This window comes from Malania oleifera, chromosome 1 (assembly GCF_029873635.1).
Source record: "Malania oleifera isolate guangnan ecotype guangnan chromosome 1, ASM2987363v1, whole genome shotgun sequence".
Classification (NCBI taxonomy): domain Eukaryota; kingdom Viridiplantae; phylum Streptophyta; class Magnoliopsida; order Santalales; family Ximeniaceae; genus Malania; species Malania oleifera.
In genome coordinates this window covers 45,236,922-45,253,060 of record NC_080417.1, presented here as the reverse complement: position 1 = coordinate 45,253,060, position 16,139 = coordinate 45,236,922, and the positions used below count along the sequence as shown (strand labels likewise).

At 38.5% G+C, this 16,139-nt stretch overlaps 2 protein-coding genes across 3 annotated transcripts in view; one reads left to right on the top strand and one right to left on the bottom strand.

The window, feature by feature from the left end:
- The first annotated feature begins 428 nt into the window (after positions 1-428).
- On the top strand, positions 429-2,232 carry LOC131143628 (uncharacterized). Its single transcript, XM_058091913.1, has 3 exons — positions 429-685; positions 777-1,258; positions 1,339-2,232. The coding sequence occupies exons 1-3, from the start codon at positions 607-609 to the stop codon at positions 1,954-1,956; spliced, it is 1,179 nt and encodes a 392-aa protein (XP_057947896.1). The 5' UTR covers positions 429-606; the 3' UTR covers positions 1,957-2,232.
- A 1,233-nt stretch (positions 2,233-3,465) lies between these two features.
- Positions 3,466-16,139, bottom strand: part of LOC131161293 (transcription-associated protein 1-like) — a 97,932-nt gene continuing 85,258 nt past the window's right edge. For both annotated transcript variants that reach the window (XM_058116949.1, XM_058116955.1), the window contains exons 25-35: positions 13,274-13,686; positions 12,769-13,198; positions 10,796-12,094; positions 10,093-10,353; positions 9,697-9,987; positions 9,121-9,603; positions 8,446-8,877; positions 7,924-8,202; positions 4,399-4,950; positions 4,080-4,289; positions 3,466-3,887 (exon numbers count right to left, since the gene is read on the bottom strand). In XM_058116949.1, coding sequence (XP_057972932.1) covers positions 3,768-3,887; positions 4,080-4,289; positions 4,399-4,950; positions 7,924-8,202; positions 8,446-8,877; positions 9,121-9,603; positions 9,697-9,987; positions 10,093-10,353; positions 10,796-12,094; positions 12,769-13,198; positions 13,274-13,686 — 4,770 coding nt within the window. In that variant the 3' untranslated portion in view covers positions 3,466-3,767. The remainder of the gene's footprint in view (positions 3,888-4,079; positions 4,290-4,398; positions 4,951-7,923; positions 8,203-8,445; positions 8,878-9,120; positions 9,604-9,696; positions 9,988-10,092; positions 10,354-10,795; positions 12,095-12,768; positions 13,199-13,273; positions 13,687-16,139) is intronic.

The following is a 16,139-nucleotide window of genomic DNA, read 5'->3' as shown; positions in this document are numbered from 1 at the left end:
GGTCTTAATAACAAGTTCTGAAGATCATAATAACAAAAGGCCAGTCAATGTGATCACACCTTCCATATTCAATTTTTTTTTTCATTGGCTACAAAAAATTTGTGTTGGATCTAATCTTTCATAAAGAATATTAAGAAAAATTCTTATTAAAAGAACTGGAGTAATTGTTTTAACCAATAAAGCTTTTGATCCGCACGTTGATTGGCCTCCTAACAATAAGTAAATGAATCAACACTAAAACCCTTATACATAAGTATATATATCAATATATATATAAATATATATATATATATATATATATAGTAACAATATTCAAATTTAACCCAACGGCTAGTTCCTGGAGCGCGTGCCGTCCCTGAAAAAGGAAAAAATTAATCTGTGTAGCTGACCGGGCACCCTCCAACGGTCATATATGTTACCGTTTAAGTCCCGTTTTCAAATCCCTTTATATATGCCTTTATATCTCTCGCAAGCAGTCGTCTCCTTCTACAATCGCTATTCATAATCCCTAATCGTCCGTTTAAACCTCGTTTTCCGGCACTCAATCGTTTTCCGGCAAACCCAATCTTTTCGGGCAGCCTTCTTCTCTTGATCAAGTCATCTTCCATGGAGACCCCACTGTCCACAAAGAGAATCACAAGATCACAGGCCAAGGCCTCGGCGAACATCAAAAGTAACAATAGCAGTAAGATTCTCATCTCTACTAGGCGATTCCGCATCTTTCTTGCTTTTAGTGCACGAATAGTGTTCTATCATTTTGTTGATGATTTTCGCAGGGAAGGTGGAAGAATCTGAGAAAGATGTGGCGAAATCATCAAGACAAAGAAGTGGGATTCAGCAACAACAACAACAACAACAACAGGACCGATCGGCCCTTCTTGACATAACCAATGACTCGCCAATCGTGGGGCTTGCAGTGAAAGGAGGGTTGATGGAGACCCCATCATCCTCCTTGGCCAAACACAGGAGAATCAAGCAAACACCTGGATCAGGAGAAGCACTGCTCAGGGGTCAGGTCAAGACCCTCTTGCAGAAAGTGGAAGAAGAGGCCGAGCTTTCGAAACTCCCAATCGAAGACGGTCCCGTTCCCCATCTTAAAGGCTTCATCTTGAACTCTCCCATGGGTCTTCTTGCCCCAACTCCGGCAAACACGCCCAATCTCGGCATGGAACAGTGTTTGAAAGGTACTGATACTGGGTCATCTTCATCCTTGCCTTCCCCTCCGGTCGTCATCGACGAACAAATAAATATTTTCCAGGTACGGTTTTTTATATATTATCCCTCTAAAGTTAAAAATATGGGGGTACTGATGAATGTTCTGTGCATAAAATTTGTCAGGTGGTTAATGGAATTCTTGATGGGGAGAAGCAAGACGTTCTTGACTCTCAGAAAAGTCTGACTCGGTCATTACTGATGGATTTCTCCGAGAAATTGGAGAAATCGGATTCATCGGACTGCTCCTCGGTTCTTACGTATCAAGGAGGACTAGATGGAGAGAGTGAGGGAAGAGAAAAGTCCCCAGCAGATGACGAGAATGCCTCAGTTTGGTCTATTCAGGTGAATGCTAGTACCTGCGATGATGAAGAGGAAGAAGGACTAGAACAAGAAGAATACGAATATTTTTACGAAGGAGATGAAGAAGAAGAAGAAGAAGAAGACGAAGGTGATGATGAGAGTGAGTTGGTGGATGAATTGTGCAAGGGAATGAACAAGATGAGTGTGTGTGATGAGAAAAAGTTCGCTGGGAAGCACACACGGTTTGTGTATGACACTGACGATGAAATTATTGGTAGAGAAGAAGCAGGTGAAGAAGAAAGTGGGGCTTCTTCGGCCATTGGTTCTTCGCCGGGTGTTTTGCGGTTGAAGGGCCTGCCAACGCCGAAGGGAAAGCACTTTAGATTTCCTGATGGGGAGGAGGAAGAAGAGGAGGAGAAGATGGCAGAAGAAGACAAGTGATTGATATGAAATTATCTGCTTGTTGCTACGGTGATGATAATTGTGCGTCTGGACACAACTTCCAGTTGTTCGTCTATCTCTCTGGTTTTTTATTTTTTGTTTCTTTTTTGGAATTTTTATTTTTATTTTTATTGCAAGGGGAAATTGGAAAGCAAGAAAAAAATAAGCTGATGTTACAATGAAGTGGTTGGATATGATTATTAAGGAAGAGAAATGTTGATGCCCAATTAGAAAAATGGTTAACCAATTTTTCGGTTTCGGTTTTACTGTCAAAAATTATTTTTAATTTAAGTGATTAGAAGTTTAATTAATTTATTTGAATAGGGGCACTGAATAGGATGACCAAAAACCCTGATGTTGAATTGAAATAGTGGTTAAGAAAAGCTGATGTCACAATGAAGTGGTTAGAGATATGATTATTAATGCTGAATTAGAAAAATGGTTAATCAATTTTTCGGTTTCGGTTTTACTATCAAAAATTATTTTTAATTTAAGTGATTGTTTAATTAATTTATTTGAATGGGGCACCGAGCTGGATGACCAAAAAACTTGATGTTGAATTGAAATAATGGTTAAGAAAATTTTTTTGGTTTTGACTTGTAATTTTGCAGCGGACCCAAGTAAAAAAGCAAGGCAGCAGATTACATTTCGAAAATCTTGATGCTAAATTTTTAGAATTTTATATTTAAAAGTAAATGAATTAATTTTACTGTCAAAAATTTATTTTTAATCTAAGTGATTAGAAGTTTAATTTAATTTATTTAAAAATAGGGGGCACTGAGCTGATCGAATAGGATGGCCAAAAAAGTTTGAAATAAATAAAAAAAGTTTTTAAAATTTTTCTGTTTTGGCACCTCCATATTTATTTATCTTTTAGCGAAGGCATACCGATTACAAGACAAGTAATGAGAAATTACAATAGAACTTTTAAAGGTCTTCCAAAAATAATACCAACATCCAATCACCCCACAACAAAAGCAAAACAAAAAACCTCAATTTTTGTCCATTTGTTTGTTCAATTTTTTGGCAAACGGAAGAACTAACTTTTTTTTGTAGAACTAATTACCGCATGTGATACCGAGCAGACCACAGTAGAAGGCCGAATCCAAAGATGGTAAAATTTTTCCTCTTGTTTTTGTGGTCGAGGATGGACGTCGGTCCAAGATAGAGAACCAGACCAGAAGTTATATAAACTTATGAGACTATTATGCGCATTTTTTTTTTTTTTTTTTTGTAATTTTTTAAAATCTTAATATTTTTCTACTTTTTTAATATGGCAATGATAGTTTATGAATTTATATAATTAATAATGAAATTTAAACAGCTACCAATTGTTAAAAACTCAACAATGCCCTTTGGATTTCTCCAATTTCGAATCTTTGAATTTAAATTTGAAACAAATTTTAATCCGATTTCAAATAAACAAATTTAGGAAATTTTGATGGCTTGTAATTAGGACATTCATGGTATGAACACTGACCGAAAAGGAAGAATAGGAACGGTGAAACGTTTTTGGAAGCATACAAACAGCAACTGTTATAATATAAATAACTAAAGGGCGTTTCATTTTTACATTGGGAATGTCCAAATTACAAGCTTTTCTAAAGCAATGTCAGTTGGCACTTGGCAGCGATTCCCAGACGTGGGCAGAGAAATGCACATAATAATTATTTAGAAGATAAAAACTGTCCATCAATCTTCCCCTTCCCCCTCCCCCTCCCCCTCCGGCCTGTCTAAGTTGAAACTCGGAGAGAAGTAGGCCCCTCCGATCCGATCAATAGCAAGAGTGCCACTGGGGGACAAAGTAAAAATTAAAACCAGGGGTGCCATGTGGGATCCATCATGCATAAGTTCCGTGGGCTCAATGAAGCTTCAACCAGCTCAGTGACGCCCCTCTGCACTGATTGCGAGTTGTCCATAACATTTTCTTCCTATACCCAAAAAACAGAACAAAGTCGTCAGTGTTGGAGAGGCTTACGAGCATCAAACCAAAAGCACATGTATAACATACACCAATGTTGTTATTTCAACTGAATCCAATCCCAGGGCCTTCCCCTACCACAACCAAAACCCTTAAAAAAAAAAAGTAAAAGCTTCTTGTCTTTGTGAAGAACTCAACTGACCTCTTCCAAAAAATTCTGGGGAGCAATTCCAGTTATTCGGCCAATGACATGCTCAACATTGGTAGTGACCTTGTGTTTGAAGTCGACAGGGTTCAGACTACCTCCTGCAGCAACTGGGGGCAGAGGCATCCCAAGCGGTCTCCTCCATGACCAGGACAGTAGTTCATCACGAAAGAACATCGCCAATTGATACCACAAATGCTGGCTTTGCTGCAGTACCACAAAATTAAAAGAACATCGTCAAGAGGCATGACTATATTTATTTATTTATTTATTTATTTAATGTAATAATATGAGGCTATAAAAGCGTAAAACTCACTTTAGGTGAAACCACTGCCTGTGCTGCTGCACACATTGCAGACACAATAAGGCCTTCCACTCCAAAATGGGAGAAAAATGTCTGCATGTTTCTTGTGAGGCGAAACGGCACGGGCTCATTAAACTCTATCATTCCATTTGCATCATATGCAGGATGAAAATCTGTCTGGAAAATCTTTCCTGTATTCTTGGCAAACAAAATTTTATTTGGGGATCTTCCCCCAATCTGTAACATGAACGACATGAAGCTCGAGAGGGCCAACTGAATGGCAAATTGCTTTTTGAAAGCCCACAAATGGTTGCCACTCAGCAGGGTTTTGTACATGAACTGTGAGAATATGCTTTCTGTAACAAGATTTTTTGTTATCTCATTATAAGCTTGGAGGCGGAGGTCAACAACAGCTTCAGGTGAGATCTGGCCTGATATAGCTTGGTTCAGTTGCTCTTTGAAATAGGTAATAGGAAGATCTGCCTCTCGGTCATTGCGTGCACAATGGTTCTCATACACCTCAAGGAAGGTGTTGTACATTAAATCATCTTCCACCATGCGGACCTGTTCAGGCCACAGTTGATCAAAAGATAATGGATATTTGAATGCAGGAAAACAATCCTCACATGCACAGCAATAATCTATGCAAGGGTACAATTCATAAATAGCTCCTTTAGATCTCATTGTGATGTAGGACAAGTAGCAAGACCTTGGGAAGATCCTTACTGGAGAATAATTAAGAAGAGTAGCATTAAGGAATTATGGAGTAAGTAATTTATTATGTGTGTTTAGTATTAATTATATAGGATTATGTGTATTTGGGGGTTGTCTGTAATACTTGTATAAAATAGGGGTATCTTTGTAACTGTAAGAAGAGTAGCGTTAAAAAATTATGGAGTTAGTAATTTATTATGTGTGTTTAGTATTAATTATATAGGATTATGTGTATTTGGGGGTTGTTTGTAATATTTGTGTAAAATAGGGGTATCTTTGTAACATAATATAGTTTTAGGAGTTTGTGTAATTTATGCAAAGAGACTTTCTAATTAATAGTGTGTGAAAGTCATGACGTAGGCAGTTGCTGATGAACTTGAATTGAAGTGAACGTGAGTTTCCCCCCTGGTATCTCATCTCTCCTCCCTACGCCTTATTCTCTTCTAATTTCTCCATGGCTGCAGAAACTTGATGCTGCCCCTGCATCATTTGGTATCAGAGACCAACCACGACCTCCATTCTACCATTTCAGTCCACCCATTCTCCCTCACTCTTCTCCCTCCTCTTCCTCTTCTTCCTTCTCTTCTTATTTCTTCTCTGTTTCTGATCTCCTGTTCTGTCCATAATTCCCTGTCCATAATTCCCTGCTGCCCAGCAGTAGTCTGCCCTCTTCATCTTGTCCGTTTCTCTTCTCCTTCTTTTCTTCTTCTTCTCTTAATTCTCTCCCATAATTCCATCAACTCTCTAATATCTGAATTCTGCTGCTGTCTCCTCTATTTGCAGCAGTCTCTAACAAGCAATTGATCTCTCTGTTTCTTCCATCTTCTTCCTCTTTTCTTCTTCTTCATCTACCAATCTCTCCATTAATCTCTCCTTCACTGTTACTCACTCATCTCTTAGTTTCTATTCTGAAATTTCAGTACTGAAAAAAAAAAAAAAAAATGAAAAGCAGTTCTGCAATTTCAGAACTTTTCAGAAAACTCGAGTTGTGTCCACACTTCTTCAAGCACCACCTTCCAGCCACCATCCTGCAACACCACCCATACCACCAAAAACAGAACCCCCGAAACCCTTCCCCTCAAAATTTCATTGCCGTCCAACCACCAGAGGACCCCCACGCACAAGCCAAACTTCTACAGACGCCAACCCGTTCAAAATCCACCATTGCCGGAGTTCTTTTGACATATAGCCACCACAACTGTATTCCCCACCCCCTGATCTACCCTAGCCAGGAAAGTCATCCGAGAAGCACCATTTCCGGCGGCTTACGCACTGGAAACGGCGAGTGAGAGTGTCTGCCAGCATCTCCTGTATCTAGTCTCACAAGAAATTGCCCAGCCATGGTATTTTGGATTTTCTCTGCGATATTTTAAGCTGCAAGAAGATATTTTGATTGCAGACATAATATATTGCAAGCACATGTGATAAGGCTTGGCACTGAACCCTAGAAATTGTCACTCCAGCACTAAAAATCAGGTTTTGTTGCTGTAATTGTGAGTTTTCTTTGTGAATTTGTTTCATTTCAGCAGGACAATCAATATCAAGGTGAAATGAAGATAGTTTTTGAGAAATTCGGAGTAAGTCTTGTAGAAAATTGTGTTGGAGGGTTGTTGGTGATAACTATTTTGCAGCATATATATCCATAAATTCAGCCACGTGATGAAAAATTATAGGAAAAAGGAATGCCATTTATCATACCTTGGGCACAATTTCAAGCTCTTCAAAACCTTTCTCAAGTGTGGAGAAAAGATTAGCAAAATCATCATTGATCGGAGATGTCCAATGAATGTGGTTTCCATAAATGGAGTCATTCGTATGCAACCTTGTATGGAACCCCATCCAAAGCCTTATGACATATCTTGGAATGATGACACTAGCTTACATGTTTATGAAAGATGTTTGGTTCCTATCCAAATGGGTACTTACTTTGATCATGTTTCGTGTGATATCATACCTATAAAGATTGGCCATGTACGCCTTGGTACTCCTTGGTTAAATGATTTGGGTGCAATTCAAACACACAAGTCTTCCACTACAATGGGAAGAAAATTATTTTGAAGCCTACTCTACCAACCAACCAGGACAAAGAATCTGAGGTTAGTGATCATGTCAAAGTTACACAAATTGAAGACACTACAAGCAAGGTAATGGAAGTGTTTGTAGACATCCAAAATTTTTCAAACATTCCTGTTGTAGAGTTTGTCATCCTTGATGAGTTCATTGATGCAAATTCTCGAGTCAACTCTATGGTGCTAACAATGGAATGCGGTTTCTTGTCTCATTCAAATACTGGCTTTCAAAGAGTCCAAGTTTGCTTCTCCCTTTTGATTCTCCAACATTTCAAAATTCAAGGCTGAATTTTTTTCTAATTGGGGGAGAGTTGATGTAGGACAAGAAGCAAGACCTTGGGAAGATCCTTGCTGCATAATAATTAAGAAGAGTAGGGTTAAGGAACTCTGGGGTTAAGGTAGTAGTTTATTATGTGTGTTTAGTATTAATTATATAGGATTACGTGTATTTGGAGGTTGTTTGTAATATTTGTGCAAAGCAGGGGTATGTTTGTAACATAATATATTTTTATGGGTCTATGTGTAATTTACGTAAAGAGGCTTTCTTATAAATAGTGTGTGAAAGCCATGATGTTGGCAGTTGTTGATGAATTTGAATTGGGGTGAATGTGAGTTTTCCCCCCGGTATCTTATCCTTCTTCCCTTCCCCTTCCCCTTCTTTTCTTCTAATTTCTCCATGGCTGCAGAACCTTGATGCTGCCCCTGCATCACATTGTATGTCTGCTAGAAAATGCAGAAAGAAAAACATGCTCACCTGAGACCAAACAGGAATGATAATTGGTGTGTGCAGACATATATGGCGGCGTCTAGATTCTTTGTGCTTATCAAACATTCGGTTCATCACACGGAAAAGCTGCAGTATACGTTCATCACTTCTAGCATTAGGGGTCAGAGATGTCTGGACAATAAAGTGGCGTTGCGAACCATCAGAACCAATTAGGGTCAAACGCCGGAAACTACTTCCATGCCTTCGCACAATTGGAATATCAGCACCAACCCTGTCCAACTTCACTGTATGATCAGGCGCAATTTCCTGAAAAGAAAGTAATTAACCATTTTCTTAAGAAAAAGCAAAAGAGGGCATTTTGTTAGAATATCATAGGCTATATTTTGACCAATACAAAAAATTCTAAGCACTTTTAATTTCTCACAAGCTTTTATTTAAGTCTGCATATGGTTTTATTATTAGATGCCATTTGAAATGAGTCTGCCAAGTGAGTCTGAATTAATCAAAGTGCCTGTCAGACTGGAGATGGACAAGACTGAATCAACTTACTTGATCTGTAAAATACTGTCCTGGAACCTCCACATCAACCACATGGAAGTCACGTAACACCCTGCTTTCCTCTTCCAGCTTTAAGACGGCTGGAAACCTGTCCTCAACATTGCTCTGGAGAACATTTTTCCAGTGTTTCAACCGTTCCGTCAAATCAGAAAGGGTCGCTGGGAAAGTGGAAGTGTTCTCTGGATCAAGATCACGTTCAAAGTCCTGCTTGTACTCTCTCACAAAATCAACATGCTTGTTCACAGCATCTGCTGAAAAACAAGCTTTGCAAACACCAGAAAGCTCCTTCTTTAGAGACTGTGGAACCTCTGCTGTAGTTGCAGTTGGGTACTTGTAACAGCGGTGAAGTAGAGCATTCACCACAGCCAGAAGTCTCTCCTCTGGCAGAGTAACAAACCTCGAACCAATTTCAGTGAGCAGAGTCTGCAACCAATTTCACCAAACAGTATATCGTAAAGCATTAGTATTCAAAATTGTAATTTTCATCTATTCTATACATACGTGCACAATGGCCGCCACACTAGAAGAATTTTCATTTTCTGAGATTTTAAATGCGCAAGCAGGCTGCATCTTAAAAAATGAGCCGTATAAAAACAATAAATAGTGCACAGCAGTGCATTGTACATCATAAGAAAAACTAAGAGAACTATGAGACCAATTCACCACCTCAAGTTCACTGGCCAAATTGCCATGCTTGCTTCTAAGAGCCTCCATTATATCCTTTGCAGCATCAAAGGCACTGGCAGCAGAAGCTACCAAACCCAAAGTGCCATTACGTCTCAATGTATTCTGACCATTTTCATTAATTGTTGAAGAACTCTGTTGTAGAGGGTGGTCATTCCCAGCATGCACACTACTTTCAACAGCAGAGGACCTTTCAGGTTCTTGCCCATGCGGGTTTCCAGCATCATGTGATCCAATCCCGCCAACAGATTGATTGCCTTGATGAACTTGACCATCTGAAGGTACAGAACCCCCACCATGACCCTGTACTCTTGCATTTCCATCAGCCAAACCAAGAGAACCAGCACTGGTCCCAGAGACATTTTGCTGCATTCTTTGCTGAGCCATTGCTATTCTACCTAGCTCAGATTTATTTGCAATATCACGACGCTCAAGCAAATATGTACGAAGCCAATAATATAGAGCCTGAAATGTAAATCAATAAAATATATATATATTATTAATTAAAATGAAATTGCACACATATCCATTCACAATGACTTTCACAAATAAATTTACCTGTGGATACACAGTGGCAATCTTTAATAGCACAAGCTTGCAGTGAGGAGCCTCTGTCCTTTGCAAGGAAAGTAATAGTTGCGGAATCCAAGAAAGCCAAACCCAATGGGGTATTTGGTCCAAGTACTTATCAAACGCTCTCCCCACAGGTTCATTGGTAGTATCAAAGCTCAGAAGATATAGAACACGAGCCAGATGGCTTCTGGCATTAGGGATGCCAAATTTTATTCCTTGAAGAAAGCAACTGACAGCATATTCTAACCAAATTTCTTCATGGGTATCTTGGTAAGCCTGTATAAAGCCGATACTGTGTTATATTAAAATCAACTCAATGTGTGACATTAGAATCAACTGAACAGTGACCAAGCAGTGGATTAAGTAACAAAAAGTAAATACCATGTCACAGTAACTTCCCCAGCTTATCCATCCTTTAGGCAGATTTTTAAAAAGGCTAATAGCATTGGAATAAGAAATATTAGCTCCGTCACAATCATTGAGCTTTAACAGGAAATCCCCCTTGAGACGAAAAATTTCTGCTTTGTGCTTCACTGGAAAATATTCGAGATTAGTACTGTTGATCAAATGGAGACCACTGGAAAGCTCCCCCTTCATTTCTAGATATGCCTTTGCTTGTTCTCTTATTTTTACAAAAGCCTCCTGCAAACAAGCATCATGGAAAGCAATAAGAACTCCCGTGCCCTTAAATTCAGTATTTTAAAAGAAATACAAAATTTAAAAGACATAATGAGTAACAAAGGGCTTTCAAGAAATATGTAGATAATGACTGATGTAACTTCATTTCAAATTTCTAATCCACACTGTTACCATTTGACAGAAATAAACAATGCCACATACAAGCAGAAAGCCAAATGATAAGATGAAGATAACCACCCTGTTTTCAAATTTCATTACTAATGATTGTGGATTAAAGAATTAGATGTTCAGATTGAAGGATGGAACTGAAAACTTAAAGAGAAATGACGGTGCTTTGGCAGAGGAAGGGAAGCATTATTTCCCAATCAACCTGAGCCAAGATGTCAAGATGTTATACTATATCCAAAAAAAAAACATGCAGAACTTTTGTCATAGCTTCAGGTACCTGCACTTCCATGGTCGAGTGGCCATACATCTTGTCGAGTATTGTCACACACGCATCATTCAGGCCCTGCTTACGAGCAATGTGAGCAAGCTTATTAACATTCCATGCTTTGTCTCGATAACCAAGATGATGAAGTTGTGAATTTGTTGTGCCAAAATCTTTGAATGCATCTATAACAGCATTGTACATTTCATTCCTCCATTGTAACAAATCAAACCAAACAGACAAATTATCCCATTCATTTGGAGTTCTAAGTCTCCATGTCTCCAGGATGTCCTTCAGATCTGCATATATACCACCATGTACACCAACAACAGAACCTCCAGAATGTTTATTTCCATTAGCAATGTCCACTAAAATTCTAGCTGATTCTTGAACTTCAACCAACTGTTGGAACTGCTGCAGAAGAGGTACCCTAGCATGAACAGACATTTCAGGTAGTTGCCACCACTGCTCTAAAGCAAGATCAACGCCTTTTACCACTATGTTTTCAGCATCTCCCACACCATTTGCATTTCTATCATGAAGTGCAAAAAAAGCCTGGATTAGACGGAGCTTTGGAGTTTCTTCTACTTGAGCCTTTGGAATGACATGGTCCTTCATATATATCCAATCAGGCAATTTCCACAGATTGTCAAGTAATATCTCATAATTCTCAATAGTCTTGCCAAAATCTGCCAATGCATCCCATTGACCAAGTTGAGTAGCACAGTGAAGCCATTGCTCTTCCCAAAGACACATCTCAGCCTTTGGTACTGTGTTGTTGTAAGTACCCTGAGTAGCCTTGATCAAGGCTTGGTAGAAAAGGCTTTGAGCACACTGCCAGTAACCATGCTGAACTAATGAAAGCCCAGCCCTGGTTTCTGCAGTAATAGACCTTTTCTTCCACAATCCACACCTCATGTCTTCCTCATTGAGGAGACGATAAAGCTCGGCCAGAGACTCAGAGCACTTGGTGTCATTCATGAACAACATGACATGACTTTCCAGCAAAGCCAGTGAGATATGCCAAGCATTGTAAGTCTTTCCAATATACTTGATGAGCTCGCTTGGCATCCGAGGTTGAGGATGGCTTAAGTGAAGCCCTTCTAAAAGTGCTTGCACAACATTTGGTCTGCTTGTCTGCTGCTTCTTGTGATAATCTTTTGATAGTAGAGCAATCATAGGTTTAGCTAGTGCCACCTGTTCTTCCTTGTGCAAGGTCACCCACACAATGGGAAATACTAAAACCCACAAATGGTATGCAACATTTGCATCTGTATGAGCCAGCTCTCTCAAAGGAACAATTAAATCAGCCACCTAAAAGAGAATGAAAGACAATTCTAAATGTAACAAGAATAATGAAATATTAAATTCTAACTAGGCAGTCTGCATGGAGGTCTAAAACAGGGAATGTCTATTAAATTAGCTAAAATGGGAAACTGACTTCAAACAATCAAATCAATTGAAAAATCATTACTATTTAATGGTTGGCATCTTCTGGATGATCAACAAAGCAGTGAACAGAAGTAGAAAATATAGCATTTACTTGCACAAGATCATTCAGTTGATAATTGTTATTTGCCTTCATATCAATAAATTTGTCCAACCATTCAATTTAATTCCAATCATGAGCAATTAATGGTATGCCACGCAGGCTTGACAATAGTTTTTGACCCATACAAATGCATTTTAGAGAAGAAGAAGAAAAATAAATCAAAGTCTGTATGCAGTAGTAAAGAATCAGCCACATTTTGCAGTCCCATGGAGAAGGAAAAATGGGATCTTTGTGGTCATACCTGAAATTTTTCCAAGTAGAATAGGTTTTCTAGTTTTCCAGAACATACTAATTGGAAAATAACTTTAGAATGATTTTTTTTCCAACAAGCGGACCCATTTTCTCTTATAAAAACAGTAAACACTGCACCATTTTTTGTAAATAAACAGGCCTCAAAATATCATCTATCCCAATAAAAGATAAGTACAGCAATAACCTGAAGTTTGCTCATCCCATTTAGAAACTGAGCGTGCTTAAGAACAAGGCTATCAAATGTCAAAGGCGCTTCCTCTTGACCCTCTGAAACATCAACAGACTGATGCTGCATTCCTGAAGAGTCTGAAAGAGAACCTGACACCACAAGAGGTGGGACCCTAGCCGAGTTTGGAGCAAGTGTAATTGGCTTATCCTCCACTAAGATTGCTAGAAGAAGATCAAGCCCTTGTTTGAGCCAGAAAACATCACTCAAAGCCTCCCATTCCTGCGTTTGGATAATGTATTGCAGCCTTATGAACAGTGTCTTGCCAAGAGATTCATGATAAAGTGAAAAGAATTTCATCCTAAACTCAGGATCCTTTGCTCTTAAACCAAGCATGAATTGCCTTTCCACCCACAGAAACACTTGTTGGCGTAGGGAGAGAGGATATCTGGACACCAATCAAATAATTAAATTGATGTCTCAACCAAACATCCTGTCGAAGAACACAAAATATATAACTTACTTATTTGAATCAGCACAAATTCTATAAAGAAGATGAAGGTAATTTGCATCCCACTCTTCAAGAGCAATTTGGGAAAAGTTTTGTTTATCAACTTGTGATAGCTTCTGTAGAAGGGAAACAATTTCCTTTTGACTGAGAAGGGCGCTTGATGGGACTGGTGTCCCCGGTTTGCTGAATTCATCTTCAATCCACCCCTTGATTACATCAAGTATACAAAGAAGTACACTGGCATCAGTACCTTTCTCTGACATCAAGGCATTTAATATTTGAGTTACAGATCGTTTGCACTCTGGAACAAGCATAACCCTTTCACTGATGAGTTTCAAGACTGATTTAAGATTAGATATGACTGCTCCAACATCAGCACCTTGACGAGAAGAAGTCACTGCAGAATCTAAATCAGCTCTCTGAACCTGAAATGGAGGATAATTTGTTAACGTAGTTACAAGTTACAAATGAATGAATAAATGAATAAAGGAAGAGATGAACAGGATAAATCATAGGGTAGTATGCCAATAATAACAAATTCAAGGAAGAATAAAATCAGAATATAGAAGGTTTTCTTTTTATTTTATAAGTAACAATTACTAGATTGGACACAATTGAAGAACCTCAAATAATTAGGCTCAAGGCTTTCTATTTTTTATGCAGGACCTACATTGTTACACACAAGGGATAAACCCTATCGATAGAAGAATGAGCGTAGATCATTTTATGGACAAAAATACCCTTACATTTTAGAAGTAAAACAAAACTAAAATAAAGTAAATTTAACCAAAAGTAGATAAGATAACATTTAAAAAATATACTTTAGATAGCTCAATTTTGGAAAAGACAAAACTAGATTTGGTTAAAAAAATGAAATAAACTAGGAGTATATATGATGAAGGATCGTTTTTTGATAATTCTAGGACACTAGATTTCATTTGACAAGTTGAAATTTAGGGATTTTTAAAATCCCTAATTTTCATTTGTGATTTTTAAGATCCTACACTCTTCCATATTTTTAAAACCTTTGCTAAAATAATTTTTACATTAGGCTTGGTTTTTCTCCCATATAACTTACACAAGAAAAGACAGCTTAGAAAGTGGTTTGGTTTATTTATACGACTCAAAAAATTATATTTTTTGCTCATTGGTGATTATTTAGAGGTGCAGAACTCAAACATTAAGGATGAAGATAGATAAAATACATCAGCTTAGATAAAATACACACAACAGACATGCAAGGGACCTCAAATAACCAAAATAAACCTATATTGCATCTAAGGCAAATCAGATCAAGCAGGGCATGAAGTAGTATTTTTTATACATAACTAAGGAAATATATTGAGAGAAGAAATTACAAGAGGGCAGATTCAGAACACCTCACGAAAAGAAAAAGAAAAAGAAGGAAACAAGAAACCAAACCTAACCCAAAACCCCCTTCTTAAACCTCTTGCATCATAATTAATTGTGTGTTTCAAATTTCCTAGCTCCTGCCGACCTTTATTTACCTTACTCTTACCCTCGTCTAAACAAGTTTCTTGAATAGCAAGATTAGACAAATGGAATCCCATCTGATCCACGAAAATTTTTACTTCAATACCCTTTCCTTTTTACTCTTCTGCAGGAAAAGCAGGGGTAGGCAAAACGACATCCCTGGTCTTTATCCATAACATCGCTCATAAAAATACGTATAAATTTCAATCATTTTAGTTGCATTGGAGGCACATGAGAAATATCCCCAACAAATCGTATGAAACTGAAAAATACCCATATTGTTCCTGGACCTCAACCAGTAAATCACTATCGGCATCTCTCTCACTCTCAACACACATCACCCCAATTCCATCTATCCTTCAATTTTTTTCATTTCCCTAGAAACTCACCTTCCTTCACACATGAAACACCAACTTAGCAACAGGAGTTCCTACAATGCATAACCGCCATTCAAAACCTCTTCTCAACGACTTTGACGTCTTTGTGTGGAACTAGTTTGTTTCTCTTATCAACAAAATTTCTTCATTCCATCCCCTGCCAGAACCGCCATTTGACAGGAGCGAACTTTGGCAATCCCAGCCTTTATTGACCCTTCCCATCACTAACAAATGTATCCCTCGCCCCATCAATATTCCCCTGATTATCTTTCATCCAAACTTCCTCATATTGAAAGAGGTTACCTATGACCTCTACAAAGCTCCCATGCTCACTATTCAGCAAAGTTTGTTCCTTACTGTTCCATTTCACAACATCTATTTTCTTCTACTAAAGACCCAGAATGAATAGTGGTTTGGATTCTATTCATACCTAAAATTCCCTTACACAACCCACCAGCTGAAACTCATCAGCATCAGCTCAAATATTACCTGATTTCTGCACATGAGATGTGGCTGACAACCCTTGCCCTACCCCATTTGTGAATCAGCCAAATTAGAGAAGCAAGAGACCCCATATTCCTTTGAAGATCCTCTTAAATTTGAGTCCCTAAAGTTTGCTTAGAACCAAGTTTTGAAGAATGACCCTTACTAATAGGAATTGAGGGTCAACCTGCAAACTCATCAAGACCAGTAACCTGTACTATTTTGACCATGGCTCAAGTGCAAAGTAATATTATTAATTCCAGGTCTGGCCCACTCCAAGCCTACACCAATCTTGGGCTCACAAACACCTATCATATTCACCTCACAACCCCTAGCTGCCTCAAAGACTCACAGAACCCACAGCCACCACCACTCCACCACACAGCAATCCCAACCCTCCACATTTATCGCACCCACAGCTCATCCTCTGCACAACAGGCTCTGCCTTTTCCATTATCACCTGCCAACTCCGGTGAGCAAGGCAATCACCAATGATCATATCTGAAGATTTATTCTTGGAACAT